General features: G+C 42.5%; 1 protein-coding gene across 2 annotated transcripts; it reads right to left on the bottom strand.

Annotated features, from left to right (window-relative positions):
• Positions 1-6: 6 nt before the first annotated feature.
• On the bottom strand, positions 7-8908 carry vwa1 (von Willebrand factor A domain containing 1). Of its 2 annotated transcripts, none has more exons than XM_053423959.1 (6): positions 8519-8908; positions 4725-5282; positions 3103-3432; positions 2340-2615; positions 1780-2061; positions 7-1006 (listed from the first exon to the last, which is right to left on the bottom strand). In XM_053423959.1, exons 1-6 carry the CDS (start codon positions 8595-8597, stop codon positions 978-980), a joined length of 1554 nt encoding a protein of 517 aa, XP_053279934.1. In that variant the 5' UTR covers positions 8598-8908; the 3' UTR covers positions 7-977. The 2 variants fall into 2 exon arrangements, with proteins under 2 accessions (XP_053279934.1, XP_053279935.1); XM_053423960.1 differs by lacking the exon at positions 8519-8908 and adding an exon at positions 8060-8236.
• Between the last annotated feature and the right edge of the window lie 13708 nt (positions 8909-22616).

The raw sequence follows: 22616 nt of genomic DNA, 5'->3' as shown, positions 1-22616 counted from the left end.
TATAAACAAAATTATAAAGGTCTTTATTGCAAGCTCTTGTTAATATTTCAATAGTGGTCAACAAACATAAAAACAATACATTTGCTCTGAGAGAGTAGTAAAAGATCAGGATCTGTTCAGTAGAGGGCAGCAAAGTCTCGCTTAAAAAAAGGTAACAGTCTTAAAAACGTAAACAGCATGTCTGTAAATACTGTGCCCTAGTAATCCTCATACTTACATGATTCTTGATTAATAAATATGAACGATGGATCTATGTCCACAGACCATTACAAGATTAGTCTTAGTTACACACGTCTGTATTATATGCAGCATTTCCGTAGTTTCAGGGCATGTGGCTGGTCTGGTCGGGGTTTCTTGGATGTTGAAAGCAGTCCTGAAGATCCTGTGTTTAGGACAGCCAGTAAATGTTCCCTCGTCACAGACCAGTGAGCGCACACACAACTATCCAATATCCGAGCATGTGCTCAAAGAGAATTCATTGAAGTTAAAAGTATTTATTCTAAATTTAAATCAGATGTTCTCTTGAAAGAAAAATGCTGATTTGGGCATGAGGCCCACATATGGAGCAAAGACTTTTTCCAAAACAAGCTACATAAGGAACCCAACGTTCCCAGCATGCCCTGCTCTGCATTTACAAAACAGACCAAAGAAATATCTTTATCTCAAGCTTGCTTTAAACTTTACAGTGAAGCGTTATACGTTGACTACAGGTGTAAACCAGACGAAACAGTAGAAATGGAAAAAGGAGTCCCCTGTGTTGCAGAAAGCAGTCATCATGTAGCCGTATTGTCCCACACCGCTCTCAAGTGTCTATGGCTTCCACATGAGTGAGCACTCAGGGAGCCAAACCACACGTCGCTCCTGCATCATGTCCGCAGAGGGGAGAGCCACGGAAAAAAGAATTATGGATGAAAGGCAGCATTCTTCTCGCCCTCAGCCCTCCATGTATGGTGAGGTGCACTTGCAGTTCAGGGGTGCTATGATTGGTAGCCATATGCTAACGCATCTAAAAAGGCAGAAGGAGAAAAAAGAGGTTAAAACATTCACAAAAGCCAAAGTCAATGAATTTTCTGTGTTTGCACCACCATCATAAATCAAATGGGATTAACGTGGAGCTCTTCACTTAATACAACAGACACATGCTAGAGTTTAAAGTATCAGTTCACTCCAAATACGGAACTACAAATGTTCTCATTTCTACAGGTATGGAGACATGAAGAAAAGTTTTATTTCCTGAGGAGGTGATTTCAGCCTCCACCCCACTTCAATGATGGCACAAGTCATTTATAGTGCTCACACCATTTAAAAAAAACTGTTTGCTTAGAAGTTACCTTTTTCTCAAACGATTTAAGCATATTGACTAAATGAGTTACTGAACCAAATCAAATGTTAACAATGTGAACCTTGGTCAGGACTTTCAGGTGTTAAAACCAAACAACAAAATAATAAACATATTAATCGATAATTGATGATTGTTAATTGCAGCCGTACTCTTGAAAGGAAAGCAAATAAGTTTCCAACACTTAACCAGTAAAATACCTCATATGTTTAATCTGAACTGAAACAGACATGTAAAAACAACCATAGTGTTGCTTTAGTGGTTGTTATGCGCTATATCGTTTTCACAGTTCATCCATCCTACTTAGAAGTGTCTGCATTGTGGCTACAACACTCTTAGGAGTTACTTTTCATCAGCTTTCAGTTACACCCCTCAGCTCAAAATAATTTTTGCATAGTTTTTGGGTGGATGATCTGGCTGCGAACCCAAGCCCCACTCACCTGAATGAAACTGTGCCGTGCAGCACAGTCCCTCCCCACGGGCCATCCGGTAAATGGGTGACACGCACACTCTAGCCGACGGGGGTATGTGCGTGAGGCGCGTCGACAAAGAGTCGGGCGGCAAATAGAGGGAGGAGGGCTGGCCGGGGACAGGGCCAGAGCCGCGCTGTCCCTCCCAGGTGAGCCAGTAGCCCCTCACACCAGCCAGGCTGCCCTTCCAGTCCACCTGCACTGTGTCACTGCCCACGGTGGTCAGCTGGAGATCACGCAGGGCTGGAGTCACTGGAAATGGAGACACACGCAGATAAGACAATCAGAGTGTACTTATAACAGAAATACAACTGAGAGGAATGACAAGAAAAGTAAAGGAAGAAACTAGAAGTACACAGAATTGCTATAATAGGAGCTGTGCAATAGAAAAACTGTCAGAACTGCCTGTACAGTCGTCAAAACCTGAACATAGCTGCTTATAATTATCTGAAATATAATATGCAGACAGGACACTGCTATGTAGGATTAGTAAATGGATCCGGGGTAACCATGTTCCACCGCATTCTCACCTTCCTGAGTGCACACTTTGACGGACATAGCTTTCTCTTTGCCCGAGGCATGCCGGGCGCTGATGGTGACCAAGTACGTGGTGTCTGGTTGGAGGTCCCTGAGGAGAGTAGAGTTTTGATTGCTGCCCACTGTGACAGCGTGGAGCTTTCCCCTGGGCAGGGCCGAGTACTCGATGTAGTAACTCGTCACCTTCTCGGGCTGGAGAGGTCCCCAACTCACCAGAACGCTGGTTGGTCCAGACTCAGAGATGGTCACGGTGGACGGGCTCAGCACCTCTGGAGTGTGGGAAGAGGGAAACAAACGTTGGGGGGGAGAAGAACACTTCATCTCATGGTTCAGCATTATCATTTATTTCCTAATACTTATAATAAGTATAGGTACAATTATTATCTCCACTTAATTATTAGCATTAAAAGTCAGTCAACAGTAGTAATGTGTTTACAGACATGTATACATGATCAAATATGTCAAAAATAACATTTGTAATAATGGTAATTGATTTAACTTGCGTTTTTCCTATTTGAATATATTAATATTAAATTATTTGACTTGTAAGAAAAAATGTCAGTTTAAACATATAATTGTAAAACGATACTTTGTAATTATAAGTTTCTACATGCTAAAGTAGGTATCTTTTAACTCTTAAATTTGGGGATCTGGTACTAATGTCTCTTTGTAAGACTAGATTTAAGTAATAGAATAAATTAGGTTTAAGGATCAAAGTAAAAGAACACACAATGTGTACAGAGGATGTGAGCCAACCTGGGTTTGTTGTGAAGCTGACAGAGAGAGTGTTAAATGCTTGTTCGTTGGACTCCGGGGTCAGGGTGGCAGTGTAGGTGGTGTCCGGCTTCAGGCCCGTCAGTCTGGCAGTGCTGGAGTCGGCAGACTGAGTCAGTCTCTCGTAATGACTCCCACCGGTGCTCGGACTGGTCCCAGTTCCTCCTCCGCCACTTGTCGAGCCTCCCGTCAGAACCGGGCCGAAGCGTATCTCGTAGTAGCCCGTCAAACCGGAGAGAACGGGTCGCCACTGCAGCGTGGCAGAGCTGGTGGAGACATCGCGGACTTGGATTCGCTCGGCCCGGATTATCTCTATCAAAGGCAGGATGAAGAAAAATGAAGTTACTGTCAGTTTTTGCGAAGGGCTGAGGAAAAGGATGGTGACAGGGAGAATGACAAGACAGTGTGCTAAAAATGCTAAAGACAGCCACCCAAGTAGACAGCCAGACTTGGCTTTCCAAATGGAGACATACAATAAGACAACTTGAAATAGCCAAGCCAGTGAGGCCCTGCAACAAAATAAGAAATGCCACAGAGGCATTGATATCTGGGATCGGATCCTTAGGCACTCAGTAAGGACTGGTGCATTTTGTCCTGGTTGTACACAAGCTTTTTTTGTACTGTGCATCATATCTTACAGCTGCAGTATATACTGTCTAATTGCTGAGGTGTCCCTCACGAGGGTTTATGCAGTTACCTAATCTGGCCAGAGAGATGGGTGACCTCCCTGCTCTATTTATATGAATATTTATATATGTATCTTGTCTGGAACTCGGTGGCGTTGGAGGATACAACGAGGGAAACCGAGTCATTAATCCATTTATAGATCAGCCTCTCTCATTACAGTGACACATACATGCATGCACACACACACACACACATGCAAAGACACTCCCGGCCCCCTGTTCAGTCTCACTTTCTTCAGGAGCATGTGTGGAATCAGGGAGAAGCACAGAGTCATGTAATACATCTGTGTATGAGTGGAAGTCAACTGGAGTGATCGTAGCTGTTTGAAAGGAAGTGATGTTGGTCAATGGAACTGGGAAACACATTTTTTGAGCTTTGAAGCAGCTTTTTTATATATTTGTCGACTTTCTAGTCAGATTCTAGGTTTATGAAATGTTGATTGTTCTGTTAACAATAAATACTCTATGTCTTCAATGTGTCTATCTGAGTGGCAACACAAATTTGGATCAATCTAAAACTTTTCTGCTGCACAGTTCACTGTGATGTAATAATTTATCTGGAGAGATCCTATGAATGTCAGATAATAAATCTCTGTTTGAACAAGTCCTTTCTCAATACCTAGAGTCACGTGATGTGTTGTTGATACTGCTGAAATCAATTGATACATTTGAAAAAAAAAATTTAATTAATCCAGGCACCATTTCTGATCATGATGACAGCACCATCCCTGATTGGCAAATATGTTCATTATATTTTGTTATTGATCATATTTTCATAATCTGAAAAATAAAACATAGTTCTACGATTGGAGAAAATGCAACTCAATGAAATGTCACAGGTAAAATGACAATTATTTTTGGTGGCACAATCCATGACCCATTCCTGTAAAATCCAATGATGATGAAGAACACACTTACCAATGATGGCGTCCCGCAGGTCCTCTGTGATGATGCTCATATCGTCGATGTCCACAAAGTAGAGGTGGTCCTCCACAGGCGGACTGACCACCTTCCTCAACACCTGATAGTTGCCGTGTCCAGTGGAGACCACCAGCACAGCCACGCCCTCATCCCGCAGCTCAGTCAATGGTCCAACCACATCCCCTGGTTTCACCCCATCCGTCAACCACACCAGCACCCTCGGGAGCCCCGCCCGGGCCCCGTCCGCAGTTCCGGGCCTCAGCACCCGCTCCTTTGCAATCTTCAGTGCCTCCACGGTGTTGGTGTCCCCCCGGAGAGGTTTGATGTTCCTCAAAGCCCCCTGGAGGCCGCTTTGGGTGCTGAAGGTGTCGAAGCCAAACTCGAGGCGAGGTTTGGTGCCCACCTGCAGGAGTCCCACCCTCACCTGGTCCTCTCCCAGTGCGAAGGGAAGGAGGAGCTCTGAGAGGAAGCTGAGCATGCTGGAGTGCTCGTAGGATGACACGCTCCCTGAGGAATCCACCAGGAAGAGGACGTCACCCTCGCAGCAGTTCAGCACTGTGGAGGAAAGACAAATGGTCTGTATATATATGTAGTAAATACATGTATTTTCAAGTCTTGATGATCACTCAAAGTTATTTAGAGACCAGTTTTGCAATTCAGCAATTTGGGGTTCAGTATCTTGCCCAAGGACACTTTGGCACGGGTTAAGTAAAGGTCAGCATTTTGGTTAGTGCTCGACCCGCTCTACCTCCTGAGCCAGAGCCGCCCCCAATCCAGATCAGTACAGTCATTGACAAGCAAATCAAAAGTTACAGGGAGTTCATGTCGCCTTCGGATGCTCATGTGAGAACCATCATTCCTGCTCCACTCCCACTACTTTTTCCAAAGGTTTCTTCTCGTGCTCCACATCCATGCACACATGTTTGGAAACTCCCTCTCTTTCTCCATATCTGCCCTCTTTAAGCAACCGCACACTCTCACACAGTCACACAACTTACACAGGGGGACACATGAAACATGAAAGCTGCAGAAATCAGTCATTAGAGTGAAGATAAGGAGAAATCAAAACAAACAGAGGAACCACAACTTCAGAGAAGGGTGAAAATAGGCCGTCACACTAACACACAGACACACTCAGACACACTCAGACACACACACACACACACACACACACACACACACACACACATACATACACTGAGCCAACACTTTCAATATTTCCCAACAGAAATTAAGAGTGAATGGTGAGGGGAGCGGAGGGAGAGAAAAACAGTAGCTGCTGGGGAATAAAAGTAGAGGGGGAGTGGAGAGAGGAGGTCGGATGAGGGAAAATAAGAAGACGTTAAAAGGACAAGAGTGGGGCTGGGGTAGGTGGGAGCCTGTGTGAGTGTTTGTGTGTGTGTGGGGGGGGTGTTACTGGCAGTTCCAAGTGAGAGACAAAGAGGAATGTTGGATGGCCATATACAGAGAAAGAAAGAAAAGACGCAGCAGCAGCAGCAAGGTGAGAGCCAGAATGTAAAAAGTCATATTTGCAGTGCAGATCTTCACATTCACTATGTAGTCATCCAGGAGAAGAAAAACGTCCACTGTTAATAAGACCTCAGGGAAAAGTTAAGGACAAATGAAACATCAACTAAGAGAAGGAAAAAAGATTAAGATTGCCTCCGGAGAGTAACAGGCACAGACTCGCCACAACACCTTTTTCTAATACTGTTTTTCTTTTATATTGTTCAACACATAAGATGAGGTGTTGATAAGACTCAGAGGTGCTGAAAGCTGAGTAGGCAGCAAGGCATGTACACACACCACACACACACACACACACACACACACACACACACACACACACACACACACACACACACACACACACACACACACACACACACACACACACACACACACACACACACACACACACACACACACACACACACACACACAGAGGCACACACAAACTGCTTTTCCCTGTATCAGCTTTAAGAATTCCTCACAGCTCTCATTGTGTGGACTTAAGAGCGAGGGCTGCTGATTTCACCTCCACCTTTCTGCAGGTACAACTTTATCTATAAAAAAAAAACCACATGTTGTCGTCTGGAGATAGCCACGTCACTCATTCACCTAGAGAGGAGATGTTTAAAAGCACAATTTTTGCGCTTGAGTGACGTGATGGTGGAAAAAATGAAGCGTAAAAACCTCACGTGGCCTCTGTCTGAAACATTGTGGCAGCAGAGCAGGTCCTTCAACCTGTTGCACACATGGGCACAGTAAATGTATGGGTCTGACGCTCACACATGCACAATCAAGCCTGAAGAATAAGGGCTTTGTGTGCAGGATGAGCAAAGAAGCTGAAGATTTTTTAACAACAGTTATTGCCACATGCATTTGACAAAAACATCTCTTCTTCCTCTGTGGGTGTAGGAGGATCTTTATTAATAACCGAGGATGACAGCAGCAGCAGCAAATGCACCTAAAATAAAAAGCCAAATAACTGTGATCTAAGTTGGTTGTGTCTAATCAGGTCCCTATTAATGGAAATAGCGAAGCCAAAGCATCTCACGCACTGAGACGCTAATGCTGTCGTGGAGATGTGCTCCCACTGAGCAGCAGCCCCGCCGGTGTCATCAGCACCAAGTTTAGCCTCTCAGACACTTTCATGCTCATGAACTTTACCAGAGTCGGGAACAACATAACAGCTGATTACATTTATTTTGTTGTTTTTGTGAAAGATAAAAAAAACTCTGATTTGTATTCACTGTTTTGTACTGATGACAATTTAATATGTATATAAAAATCAAAATAAGATAAGATAAGATAAGATTAAAACTCTTGTGCCACCTTGCGCCAGAGTTACAGTATCAAAGTATACAAGAGAGTGCTGTGAATAAAACAATAAAATATTTCACATAAAATCCATAAATAAAGATAAAGTATAAAGTGTACTATAAGTGAAAACAGTGTATACGAAGTAATTTAATAAACCATCACAGAGGGATGTCTCACTTTCAGTCAGAACAATTTGACTTTTAAAAATTATGAATGTTATTTAATCATTTATTGTAATAATAATAATAATAATAATAATAATAATAAAATAACAATAACTTTATTCATAGCCCCTTCCAAAACTGTTGTTACAAAGAAATTTATAAAGAGGATGAATAAAAAAAGTACACAAAACATCATAGGCAGTGAAGCAAATTAAGTTATGCCAAAGAAGGGGAAACTTAATAATATTAGCAGAGCAACGCTGTCATTCCTTCTCTCATTTCTCTTTTAACATTAGTTTCTTTAAATAATTTGTAAACTGAATTCATAACTTTTCCCCTCACTTGATTTGGAGACTGCCACTGCTGCGATGCCAAGAAATTTCATCAGCTCACAATATCTGAGGATTCAGCTCCACTTCTTTTGTTTAGTTGTTGGGCCAGTGATCCTCGCTTGGAGGATCACTGGCCCCAGGCTGTGGGATTTCATCAACTGACAATCCAGGACCTGGAGTGGTGCCATTTCACTGAGAACACTGGTGTAATGTCAACCCCACCCTGATCCACCCTGAGCATCAGCTCCTTTAAAGACCATATCACTGCATCTCATATTATAACACCTCTCATTTCACTTCACTGAGGCAAACCTGAGGGGGAACAACAGCTTTAACTCAATTTTGGAATAAGATCAAGTTTTTTATTTTATTTTGTACTTTTTTAAGTTGTATCTTTCAGTCGTGCCTCCCAAATACTTCACGCTCCATATTGTAGTGCCAGGTGTGTGTTCCTCGGTGCGCGTCTTACCTCCGTCAGGCTTCTGGCTCGTCAGCGGCCGCACCAGCAGACACACGCAGATCCATGTCAGCAGCGCGCGTGTCTCCATCGCGATAACACTGATTTATAGTTCCTCGGCAGCAAAGTGTCTCACAGATGTTGAGGTTTTTTGGGACTCGACCATATATTCCTCCACAGCCCGGAGCGCACAGCCACTCACTGGATCGGCAGCATAACGAGTCCCATCCAGACCAACTGCTCCTCTTCTTCCTCTACTGCTCTTCTCCTCCTCCTCCTCTTCCTCCTGAGTTGATCATGATCAGTCACACGCTGCAAGTTCAACTTAACCCGAAACTTCAGTCTGGAGCGCGCTCCCCCGTCCGCACTGACGCGCTCCGCTCGCGCTCAGGACGAGAGTGTCAGTGCTCACAAAACTTTCAAAATAAAAGTAGCCCTTTATTAGTTTAGCTGTATGGGAAGGCACGCCCTCACGTGTCCTGAATGAAAACACCTCTATCCACACCTTTAAAGGGATAGTTCACCCAAAATGAAATGTCACTCTACCCACCACTGTGCCAATGGAGGGGTGGGTGAAGTGTTTGAGTCCAGAAAAAACTTTTAGAGTCTCAGGGTCAAAGAGCGTTGCAGCCATATTCAATACATTTGAAGTAAATGTTGACCACTTCTTTAAACGTAGAAAAACAACAATAAAAAAACATAAAAATGCCTCCTTACTGCTCCTGTGGTTTCATCAAACTATCTGTAAGCCCCGACATTCAAATTCAACTTGAAACAGCGTCATTAACATCATGTTTTTGAAGCCTAAATGTCGTCTAATATCCTCCTAGCCTGGAGCCACATTCACGTTTACGCACACACACCGCACACAAGCTCTCGCCCAACCTGCGCGAGAACTTGCGATAGCTGCACATGTTTTCATGCTATTGGAACTTGCAATACATAGAACAGAGATTCAACTGGGGGCTGTACTACGAAGCAGGATTTGCGTTTATCAGGGTAACTTCCGATTTACTTCAGGGTTTGCGAAACTCATTAATGTCGTATCGGGATGAACTACCATGAAAGGCTAACCCGGTCCGGAGCCGGTTTAGTTGGAGATAAGAGATCAAGCGGTATAAAACTTCGCCCACTGAACAATCAATTCCTTTGAAGTTTGACATCAGTGTTCTGAAAGGATCCGGAGCGGGAAAGTTAAATATAGAAGATCCCATGGAGCTCGTTGCACGGATTGTTAGATTGTCTTTGAGAAGGACAAGGGTCGTCAGAGACCAACAAAATCCTTTCACCTACTTTGATCACCAAAAGTCTTCCTCACCAAAATGAGGGATGCTTACTCTACTTAAAGGGAAGGATACGGGAAGTATAAAACAATGTCTGGTTGGTTAAGTCAACCTTCCCTGCTAAGATACCCAGTGAATATCAATCGCATGTTTCTAGATGCACCCGATGCATCCTGTCAAATTACAAAATACGCACAATTTATGCACAAGTTTTCTTTTCTTTGACCATTTGGTGGTGGTGGTAAAAATAATCAGTGATTGCTATGAATATAAATAAAAAATAAAAACAATCAAGGTATTATTACCATGTGAGTAGGTTTTTAATATTGTAAGTGACTTAAGGTTGAGTGATTTTTAACTGCTTTATCAGCTGATTGCTAACACAGCCTAATATATTTAGAATCTGCAAATTAACTACAACGTTTAGATAAAGATTGTGGAGTAAAAAGCACAATATCACTGACTTGTCTTGAATTAGAAATGAAAGGTAGCATAAAATGGAAATATTTGATTAATAAATAATTAGTGAGCAGTTGTTAAAAGGTTTGAGTTCTAATGCATGGACTTACTGAATGGCTTCGAGCAATAGAGCTAAATGTATATGTACCTCCCATGCCTCCTCTTCAGACGCTGAAAATGCCCACCCACTTACCCCCACCCCACTTCACTTTTTTTTTATAAATGATTAACAATAAGAGAATTCAGCTTTAGTTAAGTAAAGGTCAGCATGGCAGGATTTTCCTTCTATAACCCACATTCATCAACTTCATATTTTGGCATTTTGGCCAAGCACTGAAATTGTGCATAGTGTAACAATCTTACAACATGGAACAACAGAAAAAAGACTGATAAATAGATGTCTTTATTTTGAAGGTACAGTTGCTCTAATTTCCCAGTGGCTTCTTCTGCTTGACATGAAATGACTCACAGTCTTCACTCCACCCTGCTCTCTTCAGTTTCCCCAGTAACCCAGAATAGTAAATAGGGCTGAGTTCAGGCGTCAACCCCTTGAATCTGGGCCATAATTAGAATTAAGCCTTGAAGTCAAGTTACCTTATTACAAGGGACATAAATGCACACAGAAAAAATAACTTAGCTGTCCTTTTGGGGAAATGCCAAATATTACATATTTATGCTTAATTGTATGTTTACGACCCCCCACCCCCGCGCTCTCTTGATATATTATGTGCACTTTGAGTTGGTCGACAGAGACTTTACATTTTAGCTTCAACCTTGATTTATTCTCTGTATATTTGTCATGGTAAAGACAACCAACAACTTCAGCGATCCAAGAGAAGAGGAAACCTCTCTTCACCAAGAGAGACCACAACTACTCGCAGCATTTAAACCACTGGCAGTGCATCTCGGAAATTATACAGCAACACAGTCAAAGGATGGAAAGAAAAGGTCATTGGCTTTGTCTACTACTCAGCAAAAATATAAATAATAGGAAAATACATGTAGAAGAGGAAGAGAGGGGACATTTCAGTGTGTGTGTGTGTGTGTGTGTGTGTGTGTGTGTGTGTGTGTGTGTGTTTGTGTGTCTGTGTGTTTGTGGGCCAGATATTATTAATGTTGCGGGTACTTAAATCTGTTTACAGTTACATTGTGAAGACATAAAGTAATTAGATTCAGATCTAGATTTAGGTTTAGATTTAGGTTTAGGTCAGTGAAGGGGTTAGGATTAGGCAAGTAGTAATTATGGTTAAAGTTAAAGTCTACAGGAAATCTATGTAAGTCAATGTAATGTCCCCCTAACCCTGTGAAGTCATGGATACACATCTGTGCGTGTATGTGTGTGTGTGTATGAGAGAGAGAGAGAGAGAGAGAGAGAGAGAGAGAGAGAGAGAGAGAGAGAGAGAGAGAGAGAGAGAGAGAGAGAGAGAGAGACAGAGAGACACGGAGAGAGAGAGACAGAGAGACAGAGAGAGAAGAGAAGGAACAGAGTGGGTAGGAGGGAATAAGTGGATCGAAGAGGATGTAGGAATTGAAGTGGGACCAAACAAAGGTCTGGATTCCTCTGCGATGCATCATGTCTAAATACTTCTATTGTTATAGCTTACACATTGACAATAAACACACCCTTCCTTAATACACACCTAGTAACTAAACACGACCACTAAAGTCCAGTCACTGACACTTTGTTTCAATGTAAACACTCATATCAAAAAACACTTTATACTTGTTGCTGCTGAGTCACCCTTGTCCACTTGTTGTGCATTGAGAAATGACCCTGGCAGCCAAGAATTTGCTACCTTCAGTACGAGAAAGTTGCTCTGTTGCTATTAAAGTTGAACTCAAAATGTCTGGGGAGCCAAGTGCTACATCACAATCCATTTACTGCTACTGCACAACAGCCAATGAAAGATTACAATACAAACATTTATTTCTCTGTGGTTCTTGCGTGGCTCTCCTCCAGGGCTGAACAATTTCTCACACGCAGGATTTGCCGACCCCCCAAAACCCATTCTCACTGGGAACGGTGCTGTTTGTTTTACTACAGATGGGAGTTCTGTTGCTATGCTTTTTTTTTTTTTTTTTACAGACCAGTCAGTGAACTGTAAATCAATGAGATACACACAATATACCCCCACCTGGAACCATTTGGCACTGGCTTGTGTGTGTGACAGAGCAGTAAATAGCTGAACTTGCATGTGCACAGAGCATGCTGCATTGTTTGAATGAGCTTGCACACTCACATTAGCACATATATTTCTGTATTTCACCACGTCCAGCGTGGCATGAATTGTTCATTTACAGATTACATGCCACCGACTGACTTTTGTCGAGCCCACAACCCGCAGCTCGTGTCAGTATCTGTCACTCCGCTATGCTGTAATCCACAGAGATTGCCAGCTGTTCCCACCCACTACCGCCTCATGTCAGCACCCTGTCCCCACTGTCTCAATCAATATGTCAGATGATGCAACCTGCGCTAGGATTTTTTTCTATCCCTGCTCACGTATACCATCAGAGTCCCAGTGGGATGACAGCTAAAAGTCCTATTCTAGTGAGAAAAACATGCAACCAGCACTGACAAGTCGACCTTTGAGCACTGGGCAAGGCCGCAGAAGAGGGAGTGGGAGGAATGGGAGGAGAAGCGAAAACTGCGAGATGTCACTGAGGCAATGGAAGAGATGACATTGTGTGGAACACAGCCTTGAGGGTGTGATAAAAAATAAACTAAATATCAGCACATCATTCAGGAGAGGCCTGAATCCTGAAGCACAGAGAAAACAGCCTGAGTTACTGCCTCTTAAACAGCCTCTTGTAACTCCGGCCTGGCAGCCTAGCTGTAATTACCCATTAAAAGTTTGGCTGAAGGGTTTTTGGCAACGTGTTGAAATGCCACCGTCAGTGGTTGAGTGAATTCCACAGAACTATATTTGCCAGTGTTCTCCTCCTTTCTGACTACGGTATGTGAGGCAAACCACAGTTTTTGTGATGATTTGAGGAAGAAAAAAGAAAAAAACTGCTGCCACCTCATCTTGCTCGCTCGCAGAGAAAGAAACTGCAGGATGAAGGGATATAAAAGAGGACAAAAGAAAGGCAGGCAGGCTCGGCGATGCACTGGTTAGCACTGTGGCACTAAGCAAGAGGGTTACCTGTTTACCTGGGGTTTATCTTCGTGGAGTTAGCATGTTCTCCCCGTGTCAGCCTGGGTTTTTTCCCTTTTAGGGTCACAAGGCGAGCTGGAGACAATCCCAGCTGACATTGGGATTGGCTGGGACATTTTCCTCCCACTTTCAAGACACATGCAGATTGGGGTTAGGTTGATTTTAAACTCTAAATCGACCATATGTGTGGCCGTGAGTGGTTGTTTGTCTCTGTATGTTGGTCCTGCGACACACTGGCGACCTGTCCAGGATGAACCCCGCCTTCACCCAATGTCAGCTGGGATTGGCTCCAGCTCCCTCCGCCTACCCTCAAAGAATAAGCAGAATAGATAATGGACGGACTGATAAATGGGCGGGATGAGAGATGGAACAGTGATTGGAGAGACTCATTAGAGGAACAGAGGTCATGCAGATATAAAAGTGACGTAACAGTTAGATAAATTCAAGGGAGGCTGGATAAAAGCCAAACGCATACAAAATCTTTAATATAATTTACGCTTGAACCGGTTATCGGCAAAAGGGAATGGAGCAACTCAAATGCAGAGCCAAGAACACTCATGTCCTCCCACACACAAGGTTCTGACACATCACATAAATTAAAGCCATTGAACTAAAAATACAGAGAGGGAAGAGAGAGGGATTTCCCATCTCTGGGATGTGGAGAAGACCAGAAATGAGCCAAGTGCCCACTGCCTTCCTGATCAACACTGACTCCGCCAGACCTACGTCAGTGGTACTTTCCTTCCTCCACAGATGAGCTTCCTGTGTATGTCCAAGGTGGGTCTTGTCATTTAAAAAGTGTCTATTAGGGGATTTCCTTCACCTTTATGGTTTAGAACACTTTGTTCTAAGAGACAAAAAGTAATTTCATTGAGATGCTGCCTGTTGATGTCTCTCTGTGATGCAGGAATCCCAAGGCATTAAACTACGTACAGGGGGGGAACGCTCAATCTTAGCCTCCCCTAAACAAATATGACAAGTTACATTAAACACAAGCAACCGTCCAGGTCAGGCCAGGATCACATTTTCACAGAATAAATCAGAGTGTATATTTAAGTTTGGACAGAAGCAGCCGTGTCTGTGCACTGTCTCGGAGTATATCTGGGTAGAACCATCCTGCCTGTTAGAACATCTGTTTTGCAATAATCAACAGCGCTGAGCCTCCACACTGGTGCGGCCAACACCCTCTGCAAGTTTCCAGAGTAAAATGTCACAGGCCGCCTCTGGCTCTGCCACAGAGGTTCTCTCGATAACCGGCTCGGCTCCTCTGTACAGGCCCGCTCAGACAATGGCCGTATTGTGCAGGAGATTGTCAGGAGGGCTGCATGTATGGATTGATGATCATTGTACTCATCTTTATTTCGCCCTTTACGAACACAAACTGATCTGGGCAAGTTGGATACACCTTGAAAAGACATATAGCGCAGGCACAAGGATTTGATTGTTCATCACATGATGCAAAGTGTCAGTGGATTTCTGAGGAAGCTCCCTGAAAGATTTTTAAAAGCAGAGACAATTCTGAGTCCAGCGGCATATGAGAAACTTTACCCCAAATGAGCCAGAGGTCCTTTGGAAAGGCTCCAAATTTACAAAAATGTCTAAATAGAGCAACTGAGAACTAATAATATATCGCTTTGTGGAGTACAGTTCAGAAAAATCAAAAATAAATTCCATTCACAGTCTTGGCGTGCCCCCGAGTGCTCTCTTGTACTGCATGAAATGAAGTTCTTCCATCCAAAAGTACAATCAGCTCAAAGAAACACTAATGCCGATTTATAGTCTCCCACTCATTCAGAAACCACATGAGAAAGGTCAGTGGCAGTGACTCACCGATGTCAAAGGACTCATCCAACTCTCCAGCTTCTGGCAGCGGGTCGTGTAGCCTGTGGGAAGGAGGGTGGTAAAGACTACAGTTGGCTGGATGTAACATTTCTCACACACACACACAAACACACACACACACACACACACAAAGTGTATTCACATCACAAGTACTGTAATATTTCCTCTTCTGTTTCGTGACTCGCGTAATCTGGTCTTATTCTTTATTTTCTTTTAATTTCTTCCTCAGTCAGCCCTCTTCCCCAACTCTTCATAATCTCGCAGGTCTTTCAGCTTCCTTTCTCTTTTGCACAATCATCCTCTCAGCTGGTTCTCCACAGTGTTTTGGCCTCAGCCGACAGCAGCTGGATTCTCCATTCTCTCCCTCCTTTGTGATTCCTCTTTCTCGCCCTCTCCTCACTCCTCTCCCACTCCGCTCCCTCCCTCAGCAGTCCCAGCTGCCTTCCACCCTTAGTAACACTTGTGTATACTATACAAATACATGCACAAGCGCAAGTCCTCACATGCACACTGACAGAGTCACACACGTACACAGTTTGGTGTATATACGGCAAACAGGGGGCCATGCGTTGCACACAAAAGGTCATTGAAGTAACTTTTGTGGTATGTCTGAAGGTCTAAAAAAGCAGGGATGTGTTGTAATTACAAGTGCATCCGTAGTGGAATCTGTCAGGGCAGGTTGAGCTGGGGAGGATTTGGCAGCCTATCAAAGCTATCACTGAGGCAAAATACCCCCTCTCTTGTATCTGCTTGCTTAAAGGAGTGGACAAATAAAAAGAGCATGTATACAAAGGCTCACATACTGCTCCGGAGCCATAGTCTCCACCCATCTCCTCACATCAGACTGGAAACTACAGGTTGCTTGGAACTCTGTGGTGCAAACTTTTACTTGAACGCCTCTCACCAGGTGTGAGGAACAACCCACCATCCTTCTAATGACAGAAGGATGACAAACCTTGTTGTCTGGCCCATCCTGCCTGTTAACACAATCAGCTGACAGCCACGTCCGCTAACTCCCGAATTAAACCAGGTGCCTTTCACTCCTAGGCACGTTCTTTTGCACACGCTCTAAGTTTCAGCCTCTCGTTGTTATCTGTCTCCCGCTTCCTGTGCACCTAACACACCCTGTGCAGGTGCCCCCACAGGTCACACAGTCCACCCTGTCTTGGCTTCACTCACGCAGCCCCCTACCCCTCCTGTCGAATGTCCAAGTGACAGAAAGGAGAAGTCTGACATTGTCTGTTAGTGATATGGTATGGGGGAGATGGGGGGGGTTGTGTTTGAACTTGTCTGGCTTCTTGAGCTCTGCCTGTCTGCCTGTCTGTTTTCCAATGAGTAATCCATTGAAAGACTGAGTACACACACACACACACACACACACACACACACACACCGTGGCAGGGAGTATGACATAGCTCGAGTACAAGAGGGAAGAGCAATTTTAGCCGGAGGGAGATCGATGGGTGACGGGTGAGACGTGGAGGCCGCTGGTTAGGTTTAAGAGTTTTTTCTTCTTTTTATGGAAAGTTTGCTACTGTGGTTAAAAACCGTATTTGCTCTGAGGGAGTAATGTAAACCTGAAACTGTCAAATATTTACAGCTTTTACTGCCAGTTTGCTTTCGTTAGCCGGACTGCATGGCGTACAGAAGCTTTAGAGTCCAAACTGATGCATGTCATTCACTGGATGGATGGACATGCAAGTCTGTGCAGACATTCATGTTCCCCAGAGGATTAGTCCCACACACTTACTGATCCCCAGACCCTTTTAAGACAATCTACCGGTGCTTTGGTTTGAATATAAATACCTGGTAAATTAATGCCTCCTCTGATCTTTGCACTTCTCAGTAATTTGCAAATATGAAAATGCTAACACAGGGAACAAATATGGTGAACATGGTCAACATACCACCCACTAAACATAGGCAAAAGCATGTGTAGTATATGCATACTCACTTTAAAATGACATGGGAAGGGATACATTTGCAAGTTTTATTTCAATTCAATTCAGTTTTGTGTGTATAGTGCCAAATCACAATATAACTTATCTCAAGGCTCTTAACACATGGTCAAGACATTACAAACATTATAGAGAAACCCAACAGTTCCAGATACGAGCAAACAGGCATAGTTACTGTGGAAGGATTAAAAAACCTCTGACAGGAAGAAACTTCTGGCAGAAGCAGACTGAATGAGGGCGGCCATCTGCCTCGACCGGTAGGGATGAGTGGAGTAATATGTGGGAGAGGAGAGGTTGGTGGAAAAGACGGAACAGAAGAGCGAGAGGAGAAAGAGGTTCAGGAACAGTTAAGTAACTGTCATGTTTAAGAGTTATATTTATAAATGTAATGATGTTATAATATAGTAGCTCAAGTTAATAGTAGTAGAGGACAGGTAGTGGTAATAATAATAATCATCATCATCATCATTGAGTAGTGTCAGATCTGGATCAAGCAGCTCTGGAGTCAGAGAGAAGAGGGAATCAATCAATGGGATCTAAGTTAGAAGGGCTGCTACCAACCACTATTTTAACTGCATGTGATGCTTATTTACTTGATTTAATGTAAAATACAAAAGTGGTGACAAAAGCCCTTCACCCTTTTTCAGACCCCAAAGTAACATCTTCAAAATACTGGTTTTGACCAATCACTCGACACAATCCAAAACATTAACCATTTACCATCATATAAAACAAAAAAGTTATATATTTGTTAAGTACTAATATTGCATTACAAGACAGGATAATTGACACTGAAGCTACTTATAGTCACCACAGCTTTAAAAACTACAGCCACTCGTACCTGGAGAAATGACAGATGATGTCAAGCAAAGGTGTACAAATACACCAAATTTTTATGTGAGGTACAGCAGGAGTTCACCTGGTGTTATCTTTTCTATCACTGCTTTTCAGCACTCAAGAGTTTCAAAGTCAAACCGTTGGCTTTTATTTTTTCCATGATAACAAGTTGAGGCAGGCAGAAAGGTCAAGTCTGTAAAAGGAGAACTCATACATAACAATTCTGCCCCCATAGTACCTCTTATCTCATCATCATAGGGTAGTTGTAAATATTATACTTTTTTTAAATCACAATTTTAAACATCTTTATTTATGTCATGTGAAAGAGAGACTCCAAATAAAGACATGCTATTGTTTATCGTTTGTAATTAAACTGTGTCTTTGTTACATATTAAGTTTATGATACTTTGGAGACTGCTCAGTCGGCCGCATAAACAGGATGTCTTCAAGGAAGACACAAAAATACAGCCCACGTAGGTTTGGGGATTCCTCCGTGACAAGGCCAGGATATCATTTGACTCACACTGTGCTAACAGTCCCTCCCCGGGAAGACCTGTGGTGGGGATTTAATAGAACCTTTGCATATGTTTCCGGTGCTCGCCTTGCTCTTTTGTCACTGCATAACATTCAGACTGGAAAACAAAAAGGCCGGGATGAGAGCAGTGCCAAGGACACTCAGTAAATGAGATGCTGATGAAGCAGATGGGAAGGGAGTGGGTGAGGAGAAACCGCACAGTATACACAAGAGAAAGACAGACATCAGTGTTATACCAAAAGTTGGTGTGGGAACTTTGCAAAGCAAACAAACTATAAATATGGTGCAGATTTTTCAGGAGCTGGGAGGGAATCGTTGTTTTTTCCTAAAAAATAGTATTTCCTTTAATTAGAAGTTTAAACTGATATATTGATTTATGATACAAGGGGGTGGGGAACACATCAGACTTTAATGATCTGAAACCTAAATGGGTAAACATTTATATTTACTCCCCCACTTGTTGACTATATGTATATGGGTATAGTTACACAGCAAAGCTCTCTATAACAGTGTAGTCTTTTGACAAAGTTGTGATTTTCCCATTCCTTTGACTCAGTCTATCCCAGGTTTAAACCTAGAGAACCCATTGAACGCCCAAGGAAATGTCTTTAGCCTTTTTGTCTGTGGAAATAATAGGAATTTACAAAAAAATTTAGATTTTTATTTGATCGGTTTAAGTAGATGTAATATCTGTCTGTGAGAACGAAGGACTTTGACTCTAAAATGTCGACTTTTCATGCGCTCAGAAAACTCATCACATAAAGAATCACGTCTTCCTGAAGTTCAGCATAAAACATTCAACTTCAACAGATCTATGTGGTTAATACTTTTGTCGGAAAAGTAACTAAAGCTGTCAGAAAAATGTAAAAAGCACAGTATTTCCCTCTTTGATGTGGTTGAGTAGAAATAGAAAGTTGCACAAACACCAATATTAATGTGCACATTACTTTATTAAATGTATTTACTTTCTACAACTGGTAAATACTATACGGTTGGTTATGGCACTGAAGTAGCTCACATCTCTGCACATAAACAAGTTCACCACAGAATTCCATAAATACCATTCATTCCAAATGCATTGGGTTTTACTAGTGTCTTATTTTTTACGCTTGTGACTTATGACTCTACTAAAACCCATTGATTAACCGCATGCGACTGAACACTGGGGTTTTCTGACGCCTTCTTAGCCACCGGCAACACTTGATCAAATGATGCCAGTGTGCCTCCTCCACTGTGTCCGTGAGAGGAGCTGTATCCTTGTGTGGGTTGGCAGGGAACCATCCTCACACATGACCTAATGATGCCTGACTGTTACAGGGCATTTGAGAGAACAGACAGACAGAGTCATAAATGGGCCTTGGAACAACAACAAACGAAAGAAGCATCTGCATGAATAGTAGGCAAACGTTATTAAAAAAGTGCTGGATTCAGTTTGTCAGAGCATTAAGATACATGTCAGAATACGTTGTATAAACAGTAATAATTCAGCCGTCTGAAGGGAACAAGGAAGAGGAAGGGAAATGTGAAAGTAAATGTTACACTCACACCTGCTGGCCAGTAGTTGTACTAGCTTGGCTTTAGGGATATTGTGCCATCAATGGTGTTTCACTAGTGTTCCTGTTGCTCATCGCTCTATAAAAAAGTGATTTTATAAAAATTAAAAATTAAAAATTAAAAAACAGCAGCTAACTAGTCGAAACCACATTTAAATTCCCTGAATCCTGATTTTTATTTTGCGATCCGCACCAATATGCACATAACACACTAATAAATACCAGTCACCTAACATGTCAGATTTTTTTCATTGAGATCCATGATTAGGGCCCGAGCACTGACAGTGGGAGGCCCTGTTGAAATTGAAATGATTATTATTTTTATTCAGGCAAATTAATTGGCTTTTTGAGGGCTTTGATATGCTCAAATTCTTACCAAAATTTGCAGAATTTTATGAATATGATGTCCTAATGTAATCGCTTATATCAAAGAAAGTCTTTGCAACCTTAAATAGCCTTTAATTTATAAGAAGTACAGTATGCCACCTCCCAATAATAAGCTTAGAATTCAGTAGATTGCATTAACAATACTTGATGCTGGTTGCCACCCGCCAATAAACTCACTAAAATGGCTTAACCAATTAAGGATTTAAACAACAAGAAAAAACCTGATGACATCAAACTTTGTCGTGTGCCAGCTGAATCGAATGTATTCATCTTGCTGGACACACTGGGCTCTGGGACTTATGGAATAGTGCAACAGTGCTTTAAAATAGACACACAGAAGATTGTGGCTCTGAAGATTGTATCGAAAGAGGATGGCCTAAAGGAACTGGACACTCTTGATGCACTCCGGGAGATCGGTCGAGACAAGAATAACTTGATCAGGTTCAAAGGGCATTACACACAAGGTGACAAAATACTTCTGCAATTTGAAAAGCTGGATAAGACTTTGTTTGATTGGATTGGAATGTCTGGGGGCAAGGGGCGGCCCTGAGATTCAAGCGATCACAAAGCAGCTGTTGGTGTCTCTGACTGCCCTGAAGAGCCTAAATATGGTACATGCAGACATCAAGCCAAACAATATAATGTTGGTTGATCATCAGCGAAAGCCCTCAAAGGTGAAGCTGATTGATTTTGGCATGGCTACTCGGGTCTCCCAATTGGAAATTGAAAAAAATTTAAAATTTCCAGATTATTGGTTTCAGGGCCCCTGAAGTCATGCTGGGACTTCCTCTGAATGAGGCCATGGATATGTGGGCTCTTGGTTGCATTTTGGCCTACCTGTACCTCGGCAAATGTTTGTATAATCTAGGTTCTTGCAGATATCAGGCAATGAAGAACTTGGTACAGATAAATGGTCAGCCCTATGATAAGCTGCTGAATTCTGGAAGGAACACCAATGTGTTTTTTACAAAGAGAAAATATATCAAAAAACTATTGTGGAGGCTGAAGGAACATTGCCGCTGCAAGGAGTTTGCAGTACCAGGAAGGAAACGCACAAAGTCCTCGCAGAGCAGCAAGGGGAGCCCAGCATCCTCTACGATTCAGTTGCCCGCGCAGTTTGCCAGTCTCGATGACATTGTGTTGACTCGCCCAGGTGCGGCTGAAAATGAGTACATGCAGGCCTTGATTCCCAATGTTCACGATAATCAATGACAACATTTTCATATCTCGGTAGATCCCATGTGAAACATTTCAGAATTTTATATCAGTGACAGAATTGTTTCAAATGTTTTGAAGTTTGTCAACATGTCATCATCTTTCAGTGAGTTTCTCACTCATGGAGCAATTAAACTTTTTACAAATATATTACAGGCATCCCTATACAAGATGAAGTACAGAAATCAACACAATTTTATCTTGATAACCGCATATCTTTTTTTTACAGTAGTAATAGTTAGAATCCTTTAGTTTGTCACGTTTTATTGGCCAGTCTCAGATATTGCTTATTCTTTGCCACTCTGCCTAGAAGGCCAGCATCCCGGAGTCGCTTCTTCGCTGTAGCTATGACACTGGTGTTCTGCTGGTATCATTTAAAGAAGCTGCCAGTTGAGAACCTGTGAGGTGTCTATTTCTCAAACTAGAGACTTTAATATACTTGTCTTCTTGCTGAGTTGTGCACTGGGGCCTCCCACTTATCTTTCTAGTCTGTTTAGAGCCCGTTTGTGCTGTTCTCTGAAGGGAGTAGTTCACACCATTGTAGAAAATGTTCAGTTTCTTCGCAATTTCTCGCATTGAATAGCCTTCATTTCTAAGAACAAGAATAGACTGGGGAGTTTCACATGAAAGTAATTTTTTTTCGGGCATTTTGAGATTATAATCGAACCCACAAATGTGATGCTCCATACTCAACTAGCTCAAAGGAAGGCCAGTTTTATAGCTTCTCTCAGCAGCTAAACAGTTTTCAGCTGTGCTAACATAACTGCACAAGGTTTTTCAATGGTTTTCTAATCATCCATTAGTCTTCTTAGGAGATTAGCAATCACACTGTGCCATTAGAACACTGGAGCGATAGTTGCTGGAAAGTGGCCTCTATACACCT

The sequence above is a fragment of the Pleuronectes platessa genome, chromosome 6 (genome assembly GCF_947347685.1).
Source record: "Pleuronectes platessa chromosome 6, fPlePla1.1, whole genome shotgun sequence".
NCBI classification, from domain to species: Eukaryota; Metazoa; Chordata; class Actinopteri; order Pleuronectiformes; family Pleuronectidae; genus Pleuronectes; species Pleuronectes platessa.
The sequence above is the reverse complement of the archived record's forward strand: the minus strand, read 5'-3'. Positions and strand labels throughout refer to the sequence as shown.